Source organism: Corella eumyota, chromosome 4 (assembly GCF_963082875.1).
Source record: "Corella eumyota chromosome 4, kaCorEumy4.1, whole genome shotgun sequence".
Classification (NCBI taxonomy): Eukaryota; Metazoa; Chordata; class Ascidiacea; order Phlebobranchia; family Corellidae; genus Corella; species Corella eumyota.
In genome coordinates, this window is record NC_137493.1 from 15,969,879 (window position 1) to 15,993,592 (window position 23,714).

Below are 23,714 nucleotides of genomic sequence, written 5' to 3' on the forward strand. Positions count from 1 at the left end.
TTGTTATGGTATTACTTAAATTCGATTTAAAATTTTCAACTTTTTCGCAAATTTTTTTTCATAATACCAAAATGAGGTTAAGTGGGGGCGCTAGAGGCAATAAAAAAAATCCCTCTAATTTTTGTTTTATTGAATATTTTTGTAAAATGTTTTATCTTGAATGTTAGTTAGGTCAAGGCACATTTAATAAAATATTTAAATTTGAGTTTTGAAAATTTGTAAAATATTAATAAATTTGTCATAACTTTATCAATTATTAATATTTTTTGCTAATTTTTTTAAAATACGTTGTTTGGACTAATTGGGTTGTAATGGCATTACTAATATTCGATTTAAAATTTTCATCTATTTTGCAAATTTTTTTCATATTACCAAAATGAGGTTAAGTGGGGGCGCTAGAGACAATATAAAAAATACCTCTAATTTTTGTTTTATTGAATATTTTCGTGAAATGTTTTATCTTGAATATTAGTTAGGTCAAGGCACATCTAATAAAATATTTAAATTTGAGTTTTGAAAATTTGTAAAATATTAATAAATTTGTCATAACTTTATCAATTATTAATATTTTTAAAATACGTTGTTTAGACTAATTGGGTTGTAATGGTATTACTTAAATTCGATTTAAAATATTCAACTTTTTCGCAAATTTTTTTCATATTACCAAAATGAGGTTAAGTGGGGGCGCTAGAGATAATATAAAAAATACCTCTAATTTTTGTTTTATTGAATATTTTCGTGAAATGTTTTATCTTGAATGTTAGTTAGGTCATGGCACATCTAATAAAATATTTAAATTTGAGTTTTGAAAATTTGTAAAATATTAATAAATTTGTCATAACTTTATCAATTATTAATATTTTTTGCTAATTTTTTTAAAATACGTTGTTTAGACTAATTGGGTTGTAATGGTATTACTTAAATTCGATTTGAAATTTTCAACTTTTTTGCAAATTTTTTTCATATTACCAAAATGAGGTTAAGTGGGGGCGCTAGAGACAATATAAAAAATACCTCTAATTTTTGTTTTATTGAATATTTTCGTGAAATGTTTTATCTTGAATGTTAGTTAGGTCAAGGCACATCTAATAAAATATTTAAATTTGAGTTTTGAAAATTTGTAAAATATTAATAAATTTGTCATAACTTTATCAATTATTAATATTTTTTGCTAATTTTTTTAAAATACGTTGTTTGGACTAATTGGGTTGTAATGGCTTTACTAATATTTGATTTAAAATTTTCATCTATTTTGCAAATTTTTTTCATATTCCCAAAATGAGGTTAAGTGGGGGCGCTAGAGGCAATATAAAAAATACCTCTAGTTTTTGTTTTATTAAATATTTTTGTGAAATGTTTTATCTTGGATGTACATTAGGTCAAGGCACATCTAATAAAATATTTAAATTTAAGTTTTGAAAATTTGTAAAATATTAATAAATTTGTCATAACTTTATCAATTATTAATATTTTTTGCTAATTTTTTTAAAATACGTTGTTTAGACTAATTTGGTTGTAATAGTATTACTTAAATTCGATTTAAAATTTTCAACTTTTTCGCAAATTTTTTTTCATAATACCAAAATGAGGTTAAGTGGGGGCGCTAGAGGCAATATAAAAAATACCTCTAATTTTTGTTTTATTGAATATTTTCGTGAAATGTTTTATCTTGAATGTTAGTTAGGTCAAGACACATCTAATAAAATATTTAAATTTGAGTTTTGAAAATTTGTAAAATATTAATAAATTTGTCATAACTTTATCAATTATTAATATTTTTTGCTAATTTTTTTAAAATACGTTGTTTAGACTAATTGGGTTGTTATGGTATTACTTAAATTCGATTTAAAATTTTCAACTTTTTCGCAAATTTTTTTTCATAATACCAAAATGAGGTTAAGTGGGGGCGCTAGAGGCAATAAAAAAAATCCCTCTAATTTTTGTTTTATTGAATATTTTTGTAAAATGTTTTATCTTGAATGTTAGTTAGGTCAAGGCACATTTAATAAAATATTTAAATTTGAGTTTTGAAAATTTGTAAAATATTAATAAATTTGTCATAACTTTATCAATTATTAATATTTTTTGCTAATTTTTTTAAAATACGTTGTTTGGACTAATTGGGTTGTAATGGCATTACTAATATTCGATTTAAAATTTTCATCTATTTTGCAAATTTTTTTCATATTACCAAAATGAGGTTAAGTGGGGGCGCTAGAGACAATATAAAAAATACCTCTAATTTTTGTTTTATTGAATATTTTCGTGAAATGTTTTATCTTGAATATTAGTTAGGTCAAGGCACATCTAATAAAATATTTAAATTTGAGTTTTGAAAATTTGTAAAATATTAATAAATTTGTCATAACTTTATCAATTATTAATATTTTTAAAATACGTTGTTTAGACTAATTGGGTTGTAATGGTATTACTTAAATTCGATTTAAAATATTCAACTTTTTCGCAAATTTTTTTCATATTACCAAAATGAGGTTAAGTGGGGGCGCTAGAGATAATATAAAAAATACCTCTAATTTTTGTTTTATTGAATATTTTCGTGAAATGTTTTATCTTGAATGTTAGTTAGGTCATGGCACATCTAATAAAATATTTAAATTTGAGTTTTGAAAATTTGTAAAATATTAATAAATTTGTCATAACTTTATCAATTATTAATATTTTTTGCTAATTTTTTTAAAATACGTTGTTTAGACTAATTGGGTTGTAATGGTATTACTTAAATTCGATTTGAAATTTTCAACTTTTTTGCAAATTTTTTTCATATTACCAAAATGAGGTTAAGTGGGGGCGCTAGAGACAATATAAAAAATACCTCTAATTTTTGTTTTATTGAATATTTTCGTGAAATGTTTTATCTTGAATGTTAGTTAGGTCAAGGCACATCTAATAAAATATTTAAATTTGAGTTTTGAAAATTTGTAAAATATTAATAAATTTGTCATAACTTTATCAATTATTAATATTTTTTGCTAATTTTTTTAAAATACGTTGTTTAGACTAATTGGGTTGTAATGGTATTACTTAAATTCGATTTAAAATTTTCAACTTTTAGGCAAATTTTTTTTATAATAACAAAATGAGGTTAAGTGGGGGCGCTAGTGGCAATATAAAAAATACCTCTAATTTTTGTTTTATTGAATATTTTCGTGAAATGTTTTATCTTGAATGTTAGTTAGGTCAAGGCACATCTAATAAAATATTTAAATTTGAGTTTTGAAAATTTGTAAAATATTAATAAATTTGTCATAACTTATCAATTATTAATATTTTTTGCTAATTTTTTTAAAATACGTTGTTTAGACTAATTGGGTTGTAATGGTATTACTTAAATTCGATTTAAACTTTTCAACTTTTTCGCAAAATTTTTTTATAATACCAAAATGAGGTTAAGTGGGGGCGCTAGAGGCAATATAAAAAATACGTCTAATTTTTGTTTTATTGAATATTTTCGTGAAATGTTTTATCTTGAATGTTAGTTAGGTCAAGGCACATCTAATAAAATATTTAAATTTGAGTTTTGAAAATTTGTAAAATATTAATAAATTTGTCATAACTTTATCAATTATTAATATTTTTTGCTAATTTTTTTAAAATACGTTGTTTAGACTAATTGGGTTGTAATGGTATTACTTAAATTCGATTTGAAATTTTCAACTTTTTCGCAAATTTTTTTCATATTACCAAAATGAGGTTAAGTGGGGGCGCTAAAGACAATATAAAAAATACCTCTAATTTTTGTTTTATTGAATATTTTCGTGAAATGTTTTATCTTGATTGTTAGTTAGGTCAAGGCACATCTAATAAAATATTTAAATTTGAGTTTTGAAAATTTGTAAAATATTAATAAATTTGTCATAACTTTATCAATTATTAATATTTTTTGCTAATTTTTTTAAAATACGTTGTTTAGACTAATTGGGTTGTTATGGTATTACTTAAATTCGATTTAAAATTTTCAACTTTTTCGCAAAATTTTTTTCATAATACCAAAATGAGGTTAAGTGGGGGCGCTAGAGGCAATATAAAAAGTACCTCTAATTTTTGTTTTATTGAATATTTTCGTGAAATGTTTTATCTTGAATGTTAGTTAGGTCAAGGCACATCTAATAAAATATTTAAATTTGAGTTTTGAAAATTTGTAAAATATTAATAAATTTGTCATAACTTTATCAATTATTAATATTTTTTGCTAATTTTTTTAAAATATGTTGTTTAGACTAATTGGGTTGTAATGGTGTTACTTAAATTCGATTTAAAATTTTCAACTTTTTGCAAAATTTTTTTCATAATACCAAAATGAGGTTAAGTGGGGGCGCTAGAGGCAATAAAAAAAATCCCTCTAATTTTTGTTTTATTGAATATTTTCGTGAAATGTTTTATCTTGAATGTTAGTTAGGTCAAGGCACATCTAATAAAATATTTAAATTTGAGTTTTGAAAATTTGTAAAATATTAATAAATTTGTCATAACTTTATCAATTATTAATATTTTTTGCTATTTTTTTAAAAATACGTTGTTTAGACTAATTGGGTTGTTATGGTATTACTTAAATTCGATTCAAAAATTTCAACTTTTTCGCAAAATTTTTTTCATAATACCAAAATGAGGTTAAGTGGGGGCGCTAGAGGCAATATAAAAAGTACCTCTAATTTTTGTTTTATTGAATATTTTCGTGAAATGTTTTATCTTGAATGTTAGTTAGGTCAAGGCACATCTAATAAAATATTTAAATTTGAGTTTTGAAAATTTGTAAAATATTAATAAATTTGTCATAACTTTATCAATTATTAATATTTTTTGCTAATTTTTTTAAAATATGTTGTTTAGACTAATTGGGTTGTAATGGTGTTACTTAAATTCGATTTAAAATTTTCAACTTTTTACAAAATTTTTTTCATAATACCAAAATGAGGTTAAGTGGGGGCGCTAGAGGCAATAAAAAAAATCCCTCTAATTTTTGTTTTATTGAATATTTTCGTGAAATGTTTTATCTTGAATGTTAGTTAGGTCAAGGCACATCTAATAAAATATTTAAATTTGAGTTTTGAAAATTTGTAAAATATTAATAAATTTGTCATAACTTTATCAATTATTAATATTTTTTGCTATTTTTTTAAAAATACGTTGTTTAGACTAATTGGGTTGTTATGGTATTACTTAAATTCGATTCAAAAATTTCAACTTTTTCGCAAAATTTTTTTCATAATACCAAAATGAGGTTAAGTGGGGGCGCTAGAGGCAATACAAAAAATACCTCTAATTTTTGTTTTATTGAATATTTTCGTGAAATGTTTTATCTTGAATGTTAGTTAGGTCAAGGCACATCTAATAAAATATTTAAATTTGATTTTGGAAATTTGTAAAATATTAATAAATTTGTCATAACTTTATCAATTATTAATATTTTTTGCTAATTTTTTTAAAATACGTTGTTTAGACTAATTGGGTTGTAATGGTATTACTTAAATTCGATTTAAAATTTTCAACTTTTTCGCAAAATTTTTTTATAATACCAAAATGAGGTTAAGTGGGGGCGCTAGAGGCAATATAAAAAATACGTCTAATTTTTGTTTTATTGAATATTTTCGTGAAATGTTTTATCTTGAATGTTAGTTAGGTCAAGGCACATCTAATTAAATATTTAAATTTGAGTTTTGAAAATTTGTAAAATATTAATAAATTTGTCATAACTTTATCAATTATTAATATTTTTTGCTAATTTTTTTAAAATACGTTGTTTAGACTAATTGGGTTGTAATGGTATTACTTAAATTCGATTTAAAATTTTCAACTTTTTCGCAAATTTTTTTCATATTACCAAAATGAGGTTAAGTGGGGGCGCTAGAGATAATATAAAAAATACCTCTAATTTTTGTTTTATTGAATATTTTCGTGAAATGTTTTATCTTGAATGTTAGTTAGGTCAAGGCACATCTAATAAAATATTTAAATTTGAGTTTTGAAAATTTGTAAAATATTAATAAATTTGTCATAACTTATCAATTATTAATATTTTTTGCTAATTTTTTTAAAATACGTTGTTTAGACTAATTGGGTTGTAATGGTATTACTTAAATTCGATTTAAAATTTTCAACTTTTTCGCAAAATTTTTTTCGTAATACCAAAATGAGGTTAAGTGGGGGCGCTAGAGGCAATATAAAAAATACCTCTAATTTTTGTTTTATTGAGTATTTTTGTGAAATGTTTTATCTTGGATGTTAATTAGGTCAAGGCACATCTAATAAAATATTTAAATTTGAGTTTTGAAAATTTGTAAAATATTAATAAATTTGTCATAACTTTATCAATTATTAATATTTTTTGCTAATTTTTTTAAAATACGTTGTTTAGACTAATTGGGTTGTAATGGTATTACTTAAATTCGATTTAAAATTTTCAACTTTTTCGCAAAATTTTTTTCATAATACCAAAATGATGTTAAGTGGGGGCGCTAGAGGCAATATAAAAAATACCTCTAATTTTTGTTTTATTGAATATTTTCGTGAAATGTTTTATCTTAAATGTTAGTTAGGTCAAGGCACATCTAATAAAATATTTAAAATTTTACGAATTTTAGTAATACCATTACAACCCAATTAGTCTAAACAGCGTATTTTAAAAAAAATTAGCAAAAAATAATAATAATTGATAAAGTTATGACAAATTTATTAATATTTTACAAATATTTAAAATTCAAATATTTTATATCTAATTTAAATTTGAGTTTCGAGTTTATTTATTTAGTATGTTAGTTAGGTTAGCGCGCATTTAATAAAATGTTTAATTTTGGTTTTCGAAATATAGCAAAATTTAAATAAACCTGACATAACGTTGATTACATTTTAAAGATGATAAAAATTTTCTTCTTTAATTGGTCACGTGTCCAATTGGTTCCGGTTGGCACTATAATACGACTCGTTACGTACAGGTTATGTCATCCTAAAAATAAAAGACAATCACAAATTTCGTGTAAATTTTATTTCTCCAACATTGTTGAGCTTTTAGTAACACTTTATAAAAAATTAGAAACAAATTAAAAAAAATAGTCTTGCTTTCTTCAATATTATAAAGTAATAAGTTTAGTCAAAACATAAATATACAAACCAAGAGTATTATATTATCCATAAGTTAAAATCGACATACTTTAAAAAGAAACACATAAAAAACTACCGCACGGTTGTTGCATACAAAATATTAATAGGAACATTTTAATTATTTTTGACGCATCCACAAAACTGTGATCTATTATACATAATGCCACATATGTCATGATAAACCAAATAAATATACGCGGAAAAATGTTGAAACTTGTAAATATATGTATTAATAAAAAGCACCCTTAATTAAATACAAGCTGCACCTATACACACCCAATTAAGTTACAATCTGTCTTTCCATTTAATGTACAGTACCGTTTAGAACTACTACCTTAATATTTATTTTATTAGGTAAAAGAAAGGGTTGGGTTTAAAAATTATTTCTTTATCTTTTAAAACCTGTATTGTCCTGTACAGTAATAAGCAAAAACCCTTACAATAATGTTTTGTTTAAAAAACATATAAAACATTAGGTTTCCAATCCAAGGTAAAAAAATTAGCCACTTTTGATTGGCATTAAAGGGCAGTAAAAACGAGGTCTGTACAATGTGCTTAACCCTTTTTTTAAAATTAAAATCCATGCTTTGAAGCCTCGAGTCTAGGTCTTGGTCGATCTCCAAAGATCATAGCAGAGTCATCCGTAACACTACGGGCTAATGCTTGCATGGAAGCCATCATAGTATTAAGCTGTGGGGTCTGTAAAACGAAAAAAATAGTTTACCTATAAAATATGAATACTCAAGAATGAAAGTTATTAATTTTTGAGCTTTTTTTTTAACTGTTAGCTTACATATGCACAGTTAAACTTAAAAAGCCAGTGATTTTATATAACACACCAGAAATACATTAATTACAAAATAGGATTTAAAATCCTTTAGTAATGATTTCGACTATAACCTTTTTTGGCCTTCACATATTATTTTATTTTAAAATCTATCACCCTTGTGTGAAATCATAAAAAAAACAACATCAAAGAAAATTTATCCAAAAAATAAATTTTAGAAACAAAATAATTTTAAACAAATGATACCTGGTCAGTTTTGTTGAACTTTTTAGCGATTGTCACAGAAGGTGTTTTAACATCAGCAGGTCGATTACTGCGTAACTTTGAACTTTCTGGTGGAAATCCTTAAAAATAAAATAAACCTAATTTGAAGTGTGACATACAAACAGAAACTAAATAAAATATAGAATATGAAAAGGCTTGATACATAAACTTAACTTAATAGAATATCTTTAAGTTAGGTCTAAGTTAGTTCAATAGTTTTGTAAAATAATTATTATTATTATTATATTTCAACAGTTATACAAAACTTACAAATTTTACAAACCTAGTTTTATGACAATTTACCAAATATAAGTTCAATATTGGGTTTGGTGACCATGCCATAACATACTTAAAATCTTTGTATAAACATTAATACTTTTGGCATGTTTTAAATCATTAAATTGATTTTGTCATTTTTTTCCATCGCATTGTTGTAATATTTATTGTATATCGTATTTATTATTTAGTTTTATCAATGTGCGTAAAACTCAAATAAAAAAAAATAAAAAAACAAAATATATAATCTGATTTAGTTGAAAATAAAATCATTAAACATTTGGTTTACACTTTTTTTCCATATACCAAACAATTACAAAGCAGTTAAAAAACTTTTTTTTGAACTCACCCCAATTAAGGTTAATATTCATTGGAAGCGAAGTAGCGAATTGTGCATTGGACATCAAGTTAGGATCATGAATATTCGGTTTAAACATTCCTCTATCAGGTAGGTTGCCAGTAAAAGAATCTAATCAAATAAAAAATCAGTACTTTTAGTTTTTATTAGGTTTTAACGTTGTCACAATTTTTAGTGTCGTATTTTAAGCATATTTTCTATATAAAAAAGGGGCCTACTTAACAATACATATATAGGCCTATATAAATAATTTTAAGGTCTACATTATAACAATTTGTTTATTAGTAAATGACAAACGGGATCCAAATTCAGTCTCTAAGACTCGAGTTTAACTAGTTTAAAAATGTATAGCAATAAAATTAAGTTTTAGGCTGTAAAGTCAGGCTCATCATATATAAAATAAATAAATTCAATTTTACCTTCTGATTCCTGAGTTCCATCATCACTTGAATCTGACTCACTTGTATCTTCATTCGATTCATTAAACATTACTGCAACACAAACAAATAATTAGATTTTACACAATTTTTTGGGGAATAATATTTTGAACTGAAATATTATTTAGAAACTTACAGTTGTCATCCAATTCTAGTTCTTGGTCTAAACCAAACGACTTTTTACTCTTCTTGGAACTTTTTTTGCCTAAAAAATATATGATCAAAATATTTTTAAAAATACCTAAAAAAATGTCAAACCTAAAAATTTATTTATTATTACAAAAACTTTAAAAAATTTAGCCAGTAACTACCGTTGACATAACTTTCTTAAAATATTATGTTTTAACATTTATTTATCCCAGACAGAGAAAATACTAAACTTAGCTCAATCTTGAAATGCATTTGCAAGTTTTAAATATTTTTGATCTGTTAATTATTTACTTTTTAATCATACACTTTACCTTTTGATTTATGCATTTGTTCTGGTATGGAGTCAGAAGGAATAGTTGAGGTGACAGTGGATCCTGATGTCCCAGTGTTTATGGTTGGATGAAGGTCAAGTTTAAGAGTTCGAAAACTTGTCGACAGTGACCTAAAAGTAAATAACTTAATTTAGTTGTTTTTAAGAAATGATTGACGTTTTTTCAACAAAATTTATTTTTTACTAGTTATAGTAGTTATAGTAACAATATAATATTAAAATATGAAAAATGGCAAAACCCAATTTACGATTTAAAACTATTTTAAATATGGTCTTATAGATTCAACATGATGTCACATATTAAAAAAATAATTTAGATTTGCTTACTTTGCCATTGGCTGATCATCATAATTACGCCGCTGCATTGGAATCTGTGTTCCAATTCTTGCAGAAGCATTATCAATTGATTTATCCCCCTTTTGGAGCAGAATAACTTCGTCAACATTCTTGCTGTGGTCCAATCCACCCTTGATTTGATTTACTAGATTGCCGTGCCCATAAATAATAATTTTCTAAATCAAAATAAATTTTTTTTAAATGTGTCATTGTTGGATTCTAAAAGATTTCTAAACACTGTTTTCTAAACACATAAAAATGATTTTTAGAACCTGATTGTTTGGGTGAATTGATTGGTAATTATGATTTGTAGATGGAGAAAAAATAGATGATGGTGTTACAACAGCAACCTGGCAAAAAAATTTATGTTTGTTAAATTACGCAGTTTGGAAAATAATTTAAAAAAAAAAACAAAAAAAAGAACAACTACCTCAGCAGATGTTGCTTTGTAATAGTTGTCAACTGCATATTTTAAGGCATCCCATGCCTGCTCCTGGGCAGTATTTAATGACATTTGCTTGTTTTAGTTTTTTTACATTTCCTACAAAATCCAATCGACTAAAAAAGAAGTAAAAAAGTAATTTGGATAAAACTGGGTTCGTTAAACACATGGTACTAAAAATTAATTTAGGCCGAAATTTAATTAAAGTAGAAAAAGTGCAATTTAAAAGAGTTTTAAAAAAAATCAAGTTAAAATATTCTGTACAGAAGATGAGTAATATAATGAAGTATTTTAGAAAAGTCATGTACAAATACCCACTTGCAACAGTAAGAAAGTATACTAGAGTTATGTATTGTCATAAACAGAAAAAATGGCCATTTTATTCATAAAAGTTTAAAAAAATTTTATTTATATCAAGTTTTATAAAAAAAAATTATAGGCCCTAAGATATAACATAAAAATACAAAATATTTAATGATTGTATAGTTAACAACATGCTGAAAAAAGAGTTAAAACTGTTTACTATTAAGATGTAGGTATTTGTTTTTTAGCTTTGTTATCTAAAGAGATTTTTCTCGTTTTAAACTCGGTGAACATTACAGTTTGATTGTTAACAGTGACAGCTAGTGTTAGATGAGAATTTTTGTCCGGGGACTTCTTCGATTTGGGAATTTTTTTTTCAAGTTTTTCTTCATCCCAGGGATCATCATTACTCTTCCATTTCTCATCAACGTACTCGGACTTCTCATCATTTTCCTCCTCTTCTGTCTCTTCCTCGGTCAAAAAATCCTTAAACCCCTCGCCACAGGATTGTGCCATGGCCTTTGTTGCTTCTTGTTGTGCGACAATATGTTGATTCAGTCGTGGTTTTCTCGTTGACGTTCCCTTTCTAACATTGCACATCAAACATTTAAAAGCTTCAGGTGAGTTGCTGTAAGTACAAACGCTACAATCCCATGATTCGTCTTGTTGTAGGACTTTTGCGATTCTTTTTCTTGATTGGACAGGTCCTTTACGCTCACACATATTAATTATTATTACCTAAAATCACTAAACTATATCAAAATAAAAAAAATATAAGCTAGTGTTATAACTCATTACAATACTCTAAAATTTCATCAAAAATTACTGTTAATTTTTTATGTTTTTTCCAAGAATCTTTAACAGATTTTACATTTAAATTATTTTTAATATTTTCGTCCGAATGAACTATTGATATTATGGCACATTTTTCACTGTATTGTTTATGCATTTCTTCTGATAAAGAAACCAACCAAAGTGTAATTTCACTAAGAGAAGGAAGGGTGGATGTCCAAGTATAAATCTCATTACAATTATTTAAAGTTCGACAGCATTTTTCTACAGACTTTGTCACCAACTCTTGACAATGTTGTAAAGTTTCCAATTTAACTTTTACATCTCCCACAGAAATATCAACATTTTCCCATAGCCTTAGAGTCAATTTCTGACCAATGTCTGTAAACTGTTTTCCTAACGGTGTGCTTTTAAATTCTGCTTTTTCACAGCATTTAACTTGCTCCAATGAGTTGTCAATAGAAGACAAGTGGACTTCACATTCGCTGCATGTCTTATCCCATATACTAACCTGTGTTTTAATCACATTTACACAAGTTTTAACAGCAGCCCTAGCTTTATCCATGGCCTACAAACAAAAAGCACAAAATAGTTAGTATGAAAGTAAATGAATATGAAGATAAAGACCAAAAAGCAATTTTGCAATAGATAACAAAGAGTCCCCCAACATAAAATTTATACACGAAAAATTTAAAATTGCAACAACATATGAAAATAAACTTTACCACATTTAAATATGACATTGAAATATTAATATTTGCCACTAATGATACTAGACAAATATTAAGTTTGCCGCACTACAAACAATATAAGTCAATAAAGAACAATATCATTACCATACAAATTACAGAAATGCTAAAGAATAACCAATCGAAAAATCATTTTTAAATCATCCAAACCATTGCACAATTATTTAAAAATAAAGACAGTTAAAAGTAAGAACATGATTCAATTTAAATTTGAACAAAAATTTGAGGTTTTTCTAAATAAAAATATCCTTTGTCAAAAGTAATCTATTTAACAATAGGTAAATCAGTTTCTGAAGTTAATTTTGATAACTTTGGTTGAATTTTGGTGATTTTTATTGGTTGTCAAATATTCCAGCTAGAAATAAAAAAATGATTATCATTTTAATTCTGTGTCTGTAACAAAATACATTTTGACAAAAATGTAACATTAATATTTAGTGCAAATTTATTTAAAAAATATACATTTGCTTAACAAATTTTTTTTGTTGAATATTTATTAAGCTAATTTCTGTTTTAAGTTACCTGATTGTAAGCCTTTAAAAGATTGCATATAATTTTTGATCTGCAGTTTAAGTATTTCGTTTAAAATTAACTTCCTGTGAGCAGCATCTTTTATTCCAATTCTTGAAAGTTTTGAATCATTTAAAAGTAAGAGAGTTTTACCTAAAAAAAAATTCACATTTATTCCTAGTTTAACAACTTCATAAAAAAATACGGCCATTAATTTTTTTTTAATTTTTCCAAATGTTGGTATTAAAAAAATAAAACTTTATAATAAAATATTAATTTTACCTGTAATGTCATGTTCAGGTAGTAGGTCAGCATATTTTGATAAATTCTCAGGTATATGCTTACGCAACCATTTACACACCTCACTTTGGGTCCAAATATTAACTGGTTTGGTGTGTCTGACCGGTGCATTACTCAACACTAGAATAAGAAGTCAGTCAGTTAACAAAATTAAATAAGTTTGTGTTAAAAAAAATTAATAGATAGAACAAAAATGTATACATGTGATATTGATTTGGCATATATATACTTTGAATAAGCACCATTTTTGGAAGCAAAAAGATACATTTAACTTATATCTGTAAATAAGTATATATTTAGGTAAAATAAAATTAATCAAAAATTAGGCTTTACCTGAAACTGTATGTCCAGCTACAACTGAGGGTCTTTGGTGATAAGCTAGCATCATTGAATCCTGCAGAAGATGATTTAAAATCAATAAAAAATAACTTATATATATAGACGAAAATTACCAAATATTAACATAACAAACTAATACATTAAACTGAAGATTAAGCTTGTTAAAAAAAGTTGCATAGTCAACCTTCTTACATAAAGACTACATTGGGATATTATTCAATTACATGGTGGTAAAGATGAAATGAAGATCCCTTTGACTCTAAAATATCAGAATCAGAGCCAGGTCGGTGTCGGTTACCGGTTGAAGTGGTTCGAGCCCCGTGCTCTCTTTCTAACAACATACTATCTGAACTTCCTGTAATATAAACAAAAAAAGTTAAAGAAACAAAATAAAGTTATGTTTTTTCCTAAATATAAAGAAGTTGATCTAAAAAGTTTTAAGCCCAAACAAAAGAGAAAAGTGGTTTAACGTGGTTTAAGTGGTTTTTTAGTGGTTTAACATATAGAGTTATGGTATTGCCTAATCATAAATTAACCTACCAATTAGTATTTGGCATAAATAGTATTTTTACTCTTTTTAATTTTTTTTAAATTTTGGTTTTTTGATAAAAGTAAATAATAAATACAATATACAATTAATATTACAACAATGCGATGGGAAAAAATGGCAAAATCAATTTAATGATTTAAAACATCCCAAAAGTATCAATGTTCACATAAAGATTTTAAGTATGTTATGGCATGGTCACCAAACCCAAATACTCTAGAATAATATTATATGTAAGCTGTTAAAATCAAACCAAAAACCTTATGCAATGAGGTAAAGTTAAATTTTTATTTCCTCTTTAAGTAAAAATGAAATAATAAAGACAAACAGTCTGTATTTTTTGCAAATTTTTTTATAAAACAAATTGATTTTTACCAGCTCTGTGAAGAACTCGATTAACGTTGTTTTCTACGCTATGATGCCGTCTCTGTTCATTACCATTCATCCTTGAAATTTAAATTGAATAATCCAATGATTACCAGAAGCAGACAGACACGATCTGACGGTTACACAGTCAGCGACCAGCGTCAGTCTGTCACTGTCAGTAAGTCAGAGGTCTGACGGTGCCAGATAGTAAAATTACGCTAAACACTCTAAAGTTCTAGTTTATTTTTGCTTTGTTCAGTTAGTATCACAATTAGACAAACCCCTAAACCCTGCTTTAAACTTAAACCAATTTTTTACACTTTTAACCCCCTAAAATTCGCGTTTTATTACCCCTTAGAAAGAAATCCCAAAGAAAACATGCAATGTTGCCAATTCTTTTTACAAATTAATGTTGCCAATTCTTATTATGCATAAATTTATGCAAAACTTTATCCTCTATTTGATTGACAGGTTAAATTTTAGAACACTTCAAACGCGTTTAAAATTAAAACTATACAATAATTCTAAAAAAATTACAAAAATTATAAATACACTAACTTATTTTATAATTTCTAAACCATTAATATACATTACAATAAGATAATTTTTAACTACAAATTAGTAAGGGTAAATATATGCACAACATTTAAAAAAACGCCTAATAACTTGTGGATAACTTAGTATAAATTACTTTATTAAATTTATAAAATCTTTGACCTATGCTATAATTTCATTAAATACCTTTATTTCTAGTTTTTAAATTTTTTTCAAAAAACAAACCATTTACAATGTAATGTTAGTATTAATACAATTCATATGCACATAAATATGAATAAATTTTAAGACACCCACAAACTATAATATGAAAAATTGGTAAAATATGAAACTCATAAAGTTTACAGAATAATGAAAAAAAAGATTTGTATAAAATTGCTGCTACACCAGTGCGTATATAAATAGTTAATTATTTTGAAATAGAAAATGTAAAAAGTCTTTAGAAATATTGGCTCAAGGTTGTAAATGTCTACGGAAGAATCTTTTTTGAGATATAAGCTATTATGATTCAGCTGCAAAATTAATTAAAAATGAGTTATAATAAGAAAATTAATTAGTTATATTTAAAAATAAAACTTTACATGTCAAATGTTATTTTCTGCTGTTTTACTTTAAATGTGATTTTTTAATAAGATTTTTGTCTGTATTATACAAACTTTACTTACCTACGCATACTGGTAAATTTCCCAAAATTTCGCCACTTATTTGGCAAAATTGAGTTGGAAGACTGCTTGCTTGGAAAGTGTAACCGGGCAAGCATTGATGGATGATCAGATCATTGGCAAACCACATTGACGTAGCAGTTGGGATTAGAATTCCGTTGACTGCAGGTACAGGAAAGCATCTTGCAACTGATGCATCTGCATCTATAAAAAAAAGAGTTTAAAATTTAGACTTTCACAATGTTATATTCTTTGTAAATTAAATGCACTTGCCTTTGTTTATTTAAGCAAAGCAAGCATACTTTAAATCAGTTTTAAATTTGTAAAGACTATAAACAACATGTAACTGAAAATATTTTTTAAGGTGACTGTATACCAAGCTGCCAAAGATAATTTAAATTTAAGAAAAAGGTTTTTTAAACACTTATTAAGGATAAATTAAAATTAATTATGACTCAATATAAGGCAATGTTCATACAACTTGTGTTTAGAAAAAAAAGTTGACAGCCTTATTAAAAAGGAATCAAAACCTAAAATATTTAATAAACAAGCAATTAATTTACCTGTACAAACAGTAACTTCTCCCGATAAAGATCCATCAGCTTGGCAAAGTCGAACTTCCGACCCAGTTAAATCAAATCCTGGTGCACAAGCATACCTTACAACCTCACCAAGCGAATATCGAGTTGCTACCGATCTCAGGATACCGTTCAAAGGTGCTTCAGCAGTGCATATATCACCAGCTCCAGCGATAACTAAACAGTAAAAAAACATTACTTAAATAAAGTTATTGTAGCGAAACATATGAGATTTATGCAATTTACTTAAATCTTTTAATTTAACAACGCATTACTTGTAAACCCTTTTAAATCCTTTTTTTTAATTTTGAAACATAAGTAAATTTATACAAACTACTAACCAAACAATTGCTACTATTTATAAATTTGTAGATAAACATTCAGTTTATAGAATTAGATTAAACTTCAATTCAAGCAACATATTATAAGCAAACCCTTCAATTTTTTTTCATAACGTTAAAACACAAGTGAATCCTGAAAATTACTAGTTTAACACTTGTTATTTACCGTTACAAGTTGGTAATGTGCCAGAGTATTCTCCTAGCGTGGCACCAGCTCGAGCTACACAAGTTAACGTAGCTGATGGATCACTTAACTCAAATCCATCTTCACACTTGTACCTTGCGACATCACCAACTGACCAGATGTTGAGCTCGTTTCGAATGCTACCGAACATAGGCTCAGGTGGTGGAGTACATTGTTGTTGGAAGATACCTTCAAGTATTATATGTATTTAGAACTTGTTTTACTAACTATGAAGATTTTTAATTCCGTGTTTTTCTTACTTAGAATGGAAATTTGATTGTGGAATATAAAGTATAAGATCTATTTGTTAGTGAACTATATTTAAAACCTGATCAACATAATAGCAGACAATTTAAAACAGTCTTAAAACTGGTGTAGTATATCAAGCCTTGGACCATAAAAAATGAACCTTAACTTTATATAATTATGCATATATAAAAGTATACAAGCGTCTATTTTCCTTACGTTGGCAAACGGGCACCGGTGGAAATCCATTCACCCCACAGGTCGCAGTTTCCTCCTCTTCAGATAACATAAACCCTTCAAAACAGTTGTAGTTGATCACTTCACCAAGGAACCAAAATTGACGATCTTGTTCAATAATTTCACCAAATTGTGGAGTATTTGGTCGTGCGCATGTTACTTGTGTGGTTGGCACAACAGGGACGGTAGGAGCAGCTATAAATAAAATTAGCTCGTTAAGTCATATTTTTGCTGAAAAAGTCTAGTGTTAAATTGTATTAAATCAACCTTGCTTAGTCTTAGCATACATGTATGCTGGTTCAAGTAATAGTGTACATATACTAGGAGATATGTAGAGATTGTAACACTAATAGCCGGCAGCGTGGTGTGGTGGTAAGAACACTTGCTACACCACGATGAGGTCGTGGGTTTAATCCCCACTGCTCTTATGCTGTAGCGCCCTTGAGTAATGCGCTATAAACGGTGTAAACTCCTGCTGAACCAGCACTTAATCAGCAGCTTAATTACCGGGTAATTATAATCTCTATAAAATCCCAAACCGCCACAGGCAACTCAAGACTTTTTCGGAGTAACTGATGTTACTCTATGTTTAAGTCGCGCATTCAACCTTCCCACATCGAGGATAAAGATATATACAAAACAAAATAGTGTTTAAAGTAGATTTATTTATGTACTTACGATTTGGGTTACAAAACGGGAAGTTAACTGTGAAACTTCCATCTAGGCAAGTAGTCGAGGTATCCCCAATCAAAGAAAATCCGCTGAAACAAGCGAAAGCAATAACTTGTCCGTTAGTAAAAGGAGCTACCGAGGTCGTGTTGAGAAATCCGTTCTGGGGAGGGGAAGGGCGGGTCAAACATTGCACAGGTGGGGGGATTACAACAGTAGGGGGTGGAGTATTTGGAGCGTTCTCTGTTATAAATTAACATTAGTTAAAATCTAAGTTAAATTTCGTTTTTAATTTTTATTTTAAAAATTTTACTGATATATTAATAAGGAATAACTTTAAATACCATTTAATAAAGCCCAAAACATAAAGTTTAACTTTTTTCTATTACTTTTAAATTACAAATGCTTAAAGTATCAACACTTACGATTGCAGAAATTAACTGCATTTGAGAAAGTTCCGTCAGCTTGGCAAGTAGCTGATGTAGATCCGATCAAAGTAAAACCAACTTGACAACCGAAGTTGAGAACGGTTCCAATGCTATAAGGAGCGCTTAAGGTGGTGTCCAGGAATCCGTTAGTGGGCACTGCGGGGCCTTGACTACATGTTGGAATAGCTGTTAAAATAAAATATTGATTTTTAATGAAAGAAATTTTAATAATTCTTAAAGCGTTTGTAACTTGTTTAGTATCTTACGTCCTAGGTTTAAACCACACTGCTTTTAAATGTAATTTAGCAATACTTGCAACTAAAAACAGCCCACTTTAAAATAAGCACAAAATTAGCTAAAAATAAAATATTTAAATGTTCACCAATGCAGGATGATGTGACGTCAGAGAAGAGACCATTTGATTGACAGACTGATGGTTGACCAACTAGATTGTAACCAGAAGTACATTCGAATCTAAGAATTTCGTTTTCAAACCAAATTGTTTTTCCAACCTCGGCTAAGACGGCAAATTGAGGAATTGGAGGGTTTGAACATCGGGCTACGGGACGGGGGGTAACCGGAGGTGCGGTCACAGTGGCGGGAGGGACCGAGACAAAGACACGTGGGTTATTGTCTACACATTAAAAAAAACAAATATTATTTTCTGTTCATTTTTTTACCATTTTGCTTAATTTATTAAACAGCAAAATAATGTTTACTTATGCAGAATGGGAAGGGTGAACTGTACTCCAAGGTTGCCAAACAAGTTAAGACTCGCTCTCCTACAAGAGTGTACCCAGAGTTGCAAGAATAAGTCGCCCGATCTCCGACATTCCAAACTGGTTTTCCTGGTCGGGCAATACTTCCCATGAATGGTACAACTGGTGGCTCACATACACCGGCTATGTAGAAAAATGTCATGATTTAAATTTAAAGTAGTTGGTAAAATATGATATAAGTAAAACCTACAAGACCATTTAGTAACATTGGAAAAGAAAACGACTACTAATAGCTATAAATACACCTAAATTAGCCATGGTCGTTTTATGTTATTTACTGTCTAAAAACAAAATAGTTTACAAAAATTAGTGTATTATTAGGGAAAGATGTATTGTAAAAACGTGTTTTGAGTTATCGGTAAATACTGATTTTTAGGGGAAGAATTGTGGCGCCAGTGCGACTTGAACCCTACACCTTTTAGCACTACGCCATAAAGAAATAACATACTTCAACTAATCGTATTTAACTACACTTTTAAGTAGCATACCCGGTGTGCAGCCTGCTGGGGGGCTTGTGAATTCACCATTCGCTAAACAAGTAGCGACCGCTGTTCCTCGGAGAATAAAACCACCCAAACAACTATAAGTTACAGTGTCTCCTGCCCTCCAAACTGGTCGACTGGGTGGAGTAATTCTTCCGTTTTGGGGGGCAATAGGGATGATGCAACCCACGATTGGGACAGTGCTTGGTGAAAAGGTTGGAGGCTGAGTGGCAACGACAACAGCTGTGGATGACATAAACTTTAATATCAAAATAGGTTGGCTAATTAAATTAGAAATTTTGACCCCAGTAGACTTTATAATATAAAGCAATATAATGATAAAATACATTAATAAAATTAATTTAATTTATGCTCTTTTAAAATGATATAAATTTATAGACCGTTTATAGGGTTCTATAACATAGCAATTAAAAGAACAATAAAAAAGCTTTTGGTCTTTATAATTGATCTTTTAAATTTTATGTACACTTAATTAAAACATTTCTGTTATTAAAATATTAAAAATAAAAATTACCTCTGCAGAAATTTACAACTCGACTAAACACGCCGTTCTCGCAGATTGAGGTTCGATCCCCGTTCAAGACATACCCAGGTAAACATTCATATGAAACGGTTTCACCAGTAGAGTAAAGTCGATTTTGTGCATTGACTAAGCGGCCGAAGTTAGGGGGCGCTGGAATGTTCTGGAATGTACAGAAGTTTTGGGTGGGTCCTGGAGTAACAACCACAGGCAGGGTACTTCTTGGGGGTGCTAAAAAAAATATTACAAGATTGGTAAAACATGTATTGTAGAAGATAAATTATCTATAAGTAAAACTATTAACATTAAATAAATGACTGCGTTATGATTTTGCTGGTTATATAGTTAAATAAAAGTCTGTTTTGTTTTATATAGTTTAATATCATTTTGTTTAATCCTTAAAAAATATTTTATACACTAAATAAACAATAAAAATAGATTATAGTTTAAAGTTACTTAACCTACAGAAGATGACCTCCAAAAAGTGTTTTTATACCTTAACGTAACCTATTATTACTTAACACGAATCTGGTTTTTAAATAAACCGCATAATCGATATGGTTGATGTTAAAAAGGCCAGAAAACTTGATATTTTTATCAACCATTAAAATCGCATTTGCCAACCTCATGTGATATCGTAATTACTGGGCAATAGGTTTTACTTACTTGCTGCTCTGCATGTCGGGTTAGTTGAGAATCGTCCATTAGCCTGGCAGACTGCACTACGTCTTCCATTAATAACGTAAAGACCAGAGCAGGCAAAGTTGATTCGGTCCCCTAGGTTCCAGAATGGTCGGTCAGCGAGGCCACCGACGAGGATAACGTTGCTGGCGAGAACAGGTGGGCTGCATCTAACCACAGTAGGAGGTACGACAACGACGGGACGAGCTGACCATTAAAAAAAATAAAATTAAGGTTATTAAAATAAAGAATTTATTAATATGGGTAACATATTTCGGTGAAATGGCAAAAACGATTTAAATGTAAGTAAAATTAAGACGGTGAAAGTAAGACCCTAACGGTAACAATTTTTTGCGGTATGTAGGCATTCTTTTTTTACCGATTGCTAGTTTTAAAAACACAATAATCACTCTTTAGTTAAATAGGATTTCGGCGCAAACTTATAAACCCGAGAGTACAGCCTTACCCGGGGCCATGCTAACCTATAATCTGCTTATATCGACGACTAGGCGTAACTCACCGGTTCGACTAGTCACGCCCTCAAACACGGTGTTTATGCACTAAACATTATTATTAATCCGATATCGGAAATTAATTTCTACATCAAGATTTAACTGAGATAACATCACTGACCATTAAATTAACTAATTTGTGGTGAACTGTGTTTGATTAAAAGGTTATCACTGTTTGATCTTTATTACAAAAACGTTATATTAACCGCGAAATTTAGTGGAAGTTTTCTAATTTTTGACAGGCAATTAATCATGATTTTGATACTTTGTTTGTTGTTTTAGTAAGATTGATTAAATTTTTACCAAGTCAATCTTATTTGAATTGCATCAAACCAAGTTAATTATACAATAATTAGAAATGCATCAAACCAAGCCAAATTAGAATAAGACTTTGGATTTTGATTATATTAGAATTACATTAAACCAAGTTAATCATAATAAAATAACCAATAAATTTATACTAAGTAAATTCTATTAGAATTATGCCCAACTGTTTTACTTAATTTTTACTTGCTATTTTTAAATACTTACGTGCACAGGTAGCGACCAAAACTGACGAAGAAAACAAAAATCCACCGCCAGTGGAGCGCATAAAATATCTGAAATGAGTTGGGTTGCAAACACAAACTGGTCTCCCTCTCCATGTGTGACAAGTTGTGTCAGGTCTGCCTTGGCAAAACAAACAACTAGGCAAAGGGGATAGTTGAGTTCGCGCTAAAATTAAATTGTTTTAGTAAAAAAAAACATTTTTTGTAAAATTAGTATTGATAAAAGCAAACTAAAATTCCTTTTTTGTTGATTTTTAAAGACATTTTGTAAGCCTAATCTCAACCAAGAGCACATATTTTCTTAAAATGTTAATGATCAGACAATCCCAATATTTAGAACACTATAAAACTAAGTTAGGGTAGACTGTGGTTAAATTGTAAAGCCGACCTTCGCCATTTGCAGAAAAATTATTAAAAAAAACAAAAATATTTAATAAATAAAATATTCTTACGTATGCAAGCTCTTTCGGTTCTAAAATATCCTGGTGGGCAAATACAAGCTGGTCGACCATCGTGCAAAGTACAAACACCATTTGATGGACACCCTGGACAAACTAGTCCAGTAACTACTGGTAAAGTTGGTCTGATAATTGGTCTAGTAATTGGTCTAGTGAGTATGGTGGGTTGTACAATTACGCCTAAATAAAAGTTTTGATAATTTTGTTAATTGCGAAAAAAAGTTTTAAAAAAATAATTATTTTGCCCAAAAAAAAATTTGAACAAACTTTAAAAAAAAGAAGAAAAAATCATTTTAAATTTACTAAAAAAATTAATAATTTTCACAGGGTATACATTTATTTTTTTTAAATAATTTTTTTAAATATTTTAATTTTTTTAAGTACCTCCTCTACAACTAGGTATTCCTTCGTTTGTATCTAAAACCCAGACCCTGTTTCGACAAGTAGCCATTCGGGAACCTCTGAACAAACTGTCGGGCGTACATGAAAACCTGATATTTGCTTCGAACGGGTAAATTCGGTCCGCGTTTGGCGGGCTAGGGGTGACTATACCCTGGAAATTAGGGGGCAGACAAAATTGATCTGTAAAAAAAAAAAAATTGAAAAAAAATTTTAATGTTTTTCTAATTTTTGTAATATTTTAACTAAATAAACCTTAACATGTTAAAATATAAGAAAATTTACCTTGGGAAAATGCAACGTGCAAAAGGGCAGCGAGGTATATAGCTACAAAGCGCATGACGATGCCTTTAAATTATATACAAGCTTTTTAAATTAGTTCTATCTGAAAACAAAGATTTTAAGTTTGAAAAAATATCAAATTCTGACTAATGGTAAAGAACGAAGTCAATCAAAGTAACAATATGTAAATGCTTGTAGAATTCAATACCAAACGCCTTGTATTCGATCGATAAGCCTACCCTAATTGTACTAATAAAAATAATAAAAAAACAATAAATATGTTTTATTAGTTATAACATTGAATTATTTTCCTAAATTAAATAAACCACATTCTAAACTAGATTTATTTGCAAAAACTTTACTATTTTTTTTTAGTTTCTTAACCGTCTTTTCTACTGTAATTTCTGCTGGAAATGGCCGCAAAAACTTGACTACCGACTAAAATATACCAACCAAATTATCACACCCTTTTTCAGTTTTTTAGGATGTCGTGGTGACGTAGAATCAAACAATTGCAAAACATTTTGTAAGGGCAACTTTGCCTGCAGGCGACAAGCGACGACTTCTGCCTTCACCTGATAAATTTCAACTTTGTCAGTTTAATAATTTTAACTAATTTTTAAAAGACAAAAAAATTAATTTTTTCTTTAACTACTGAGATTAAAAAATTCTAAAAGAAATAATTAACATTTTTAAAATGCCAACAAAAATGTAAAACAATTTCTGTAA

General features: G+C 28.1%; 5 protein-coding genes across 5 annotated transcripts; all 5 read right to left on the bottom strand.

Moving 5' to 3' along the window:
* Positions 1-6,991: 6,991 nt before the first annotated feature.
* LOC145749392 (uncharacterized) lies at positions 6,992-10,620 on the bottom strand. The gene is made up of 9 exons (XM_082565150.1): positions 10,486-10,620; positions 10,328-10,405; positions 10,047-10,231; positions 9,700-9,830; positions 9,375-9,443; positions 9,221-9,292; positions 8,793-8,912; positions 8,150-8,247; positions 6,992-7,815 (listed from the first exon to the last, which is right to left on the bottom strand). The coding sequence occupies exons 1-9, from the start codon at positions 10,567-10,569 to the stop codon at positions 7,690-7,692; spliced, it is 963 nt and encodes a 320-aa protein (XP_082421276.1). The 5' UTR covers positions 10,570-10,620; the 3' UTR covers positions 6,992-7,689.
* A 400-nt stretch (positions 10,621-11,020) lies between these two features.
* Positions 11,021-11,523, bottom strand: LOC145749394 (uncharacterized). The gene has a single exon (XM_082565152.1). It carries the CDS (start codon positions 11,521-11,523, stop codon positions 11,023-11,025), a length of 501 nt encoding a protein of 166 aa, XP_082421278.1. The 3' UTR covers positions 11,021-11,022.
* A 61-nt stretch (positions 11,524-11,584) lies between these two features.
* On the bottom strand, positions 11,585-12,157 carry LOC145749395 (AFG2-interacting ribosome maturation factor-like). The gene has a single exon (XM_082565153.1). The coding sequence runs from the start codon at positions 12,155-12,157 to the stop codon at positions 11,585-11,587; it is 573 nt and encodes a 190-aa protein (XP_082421279.1).
* A 3-nt stretch (positions 12,158-12,160) lies between these two features.
* LOC145749393 (uncharacterized) lies at positions 12,161-14,744 on the bottom strand. Its single transcript, XM_082565151.1, has 6 exons — positions 14,413-14,744; positions 13,715-13,845; positions 13,485-13,545; positions 13,134-13,271; positions 12,864-13,004; positions 12,161-12,696 (listed from the first exon to the last, which is right to left on the bottom strand). The coding sequence occupies exons 1-6, from the start codon at positions 14,480-14,482 to the stop codon at positions 12,674-12,676; spliced, it is 564 nt and encodes a 187-aa protein (XP_082421277.1). The 5' UTR covers positions 14,483-14,744; the 3' UTR covers positions 12,161-12,673.
* Positions 14,745-15,459: 715 nt separating this feature from the next.
* On the bottom strand, positions 15,460-23,043 carry LOC145750951 (sushi, von Willebrand factor type A, EGF and pentraxin domain-containing protein 1-like). The gene is made up of 16 exons (XM_082567021.1): positions 22,989-23,043; positions 22,689-22,886; positions 22,299-22,484; positions 21,830-22,012; positions 20,772-20,993; positions 20,100-20,336; positions 19,571-19,807; positions 19,023-19,205; positions 18,686-18,937; positions 18,301-18,489; positions 17,885-18,118; positions 17,189-17,401; positions 16,706-16,912; positions 16,184-16,375; positions 15,624-15,824; positions 15,460-15,470 (listed from the first exon to the last, which is right to left on the bottom strand). Exons 1-16 carry the CDS (start codon positions 23,041-23,043, stop codon positions 15,460-15,462), a joined length of 3,000 nt encoding a protein of 999 aa, XP_082423147.1.
* Positions 23,044-23,714: the final 671 nt, after the last annotated feature.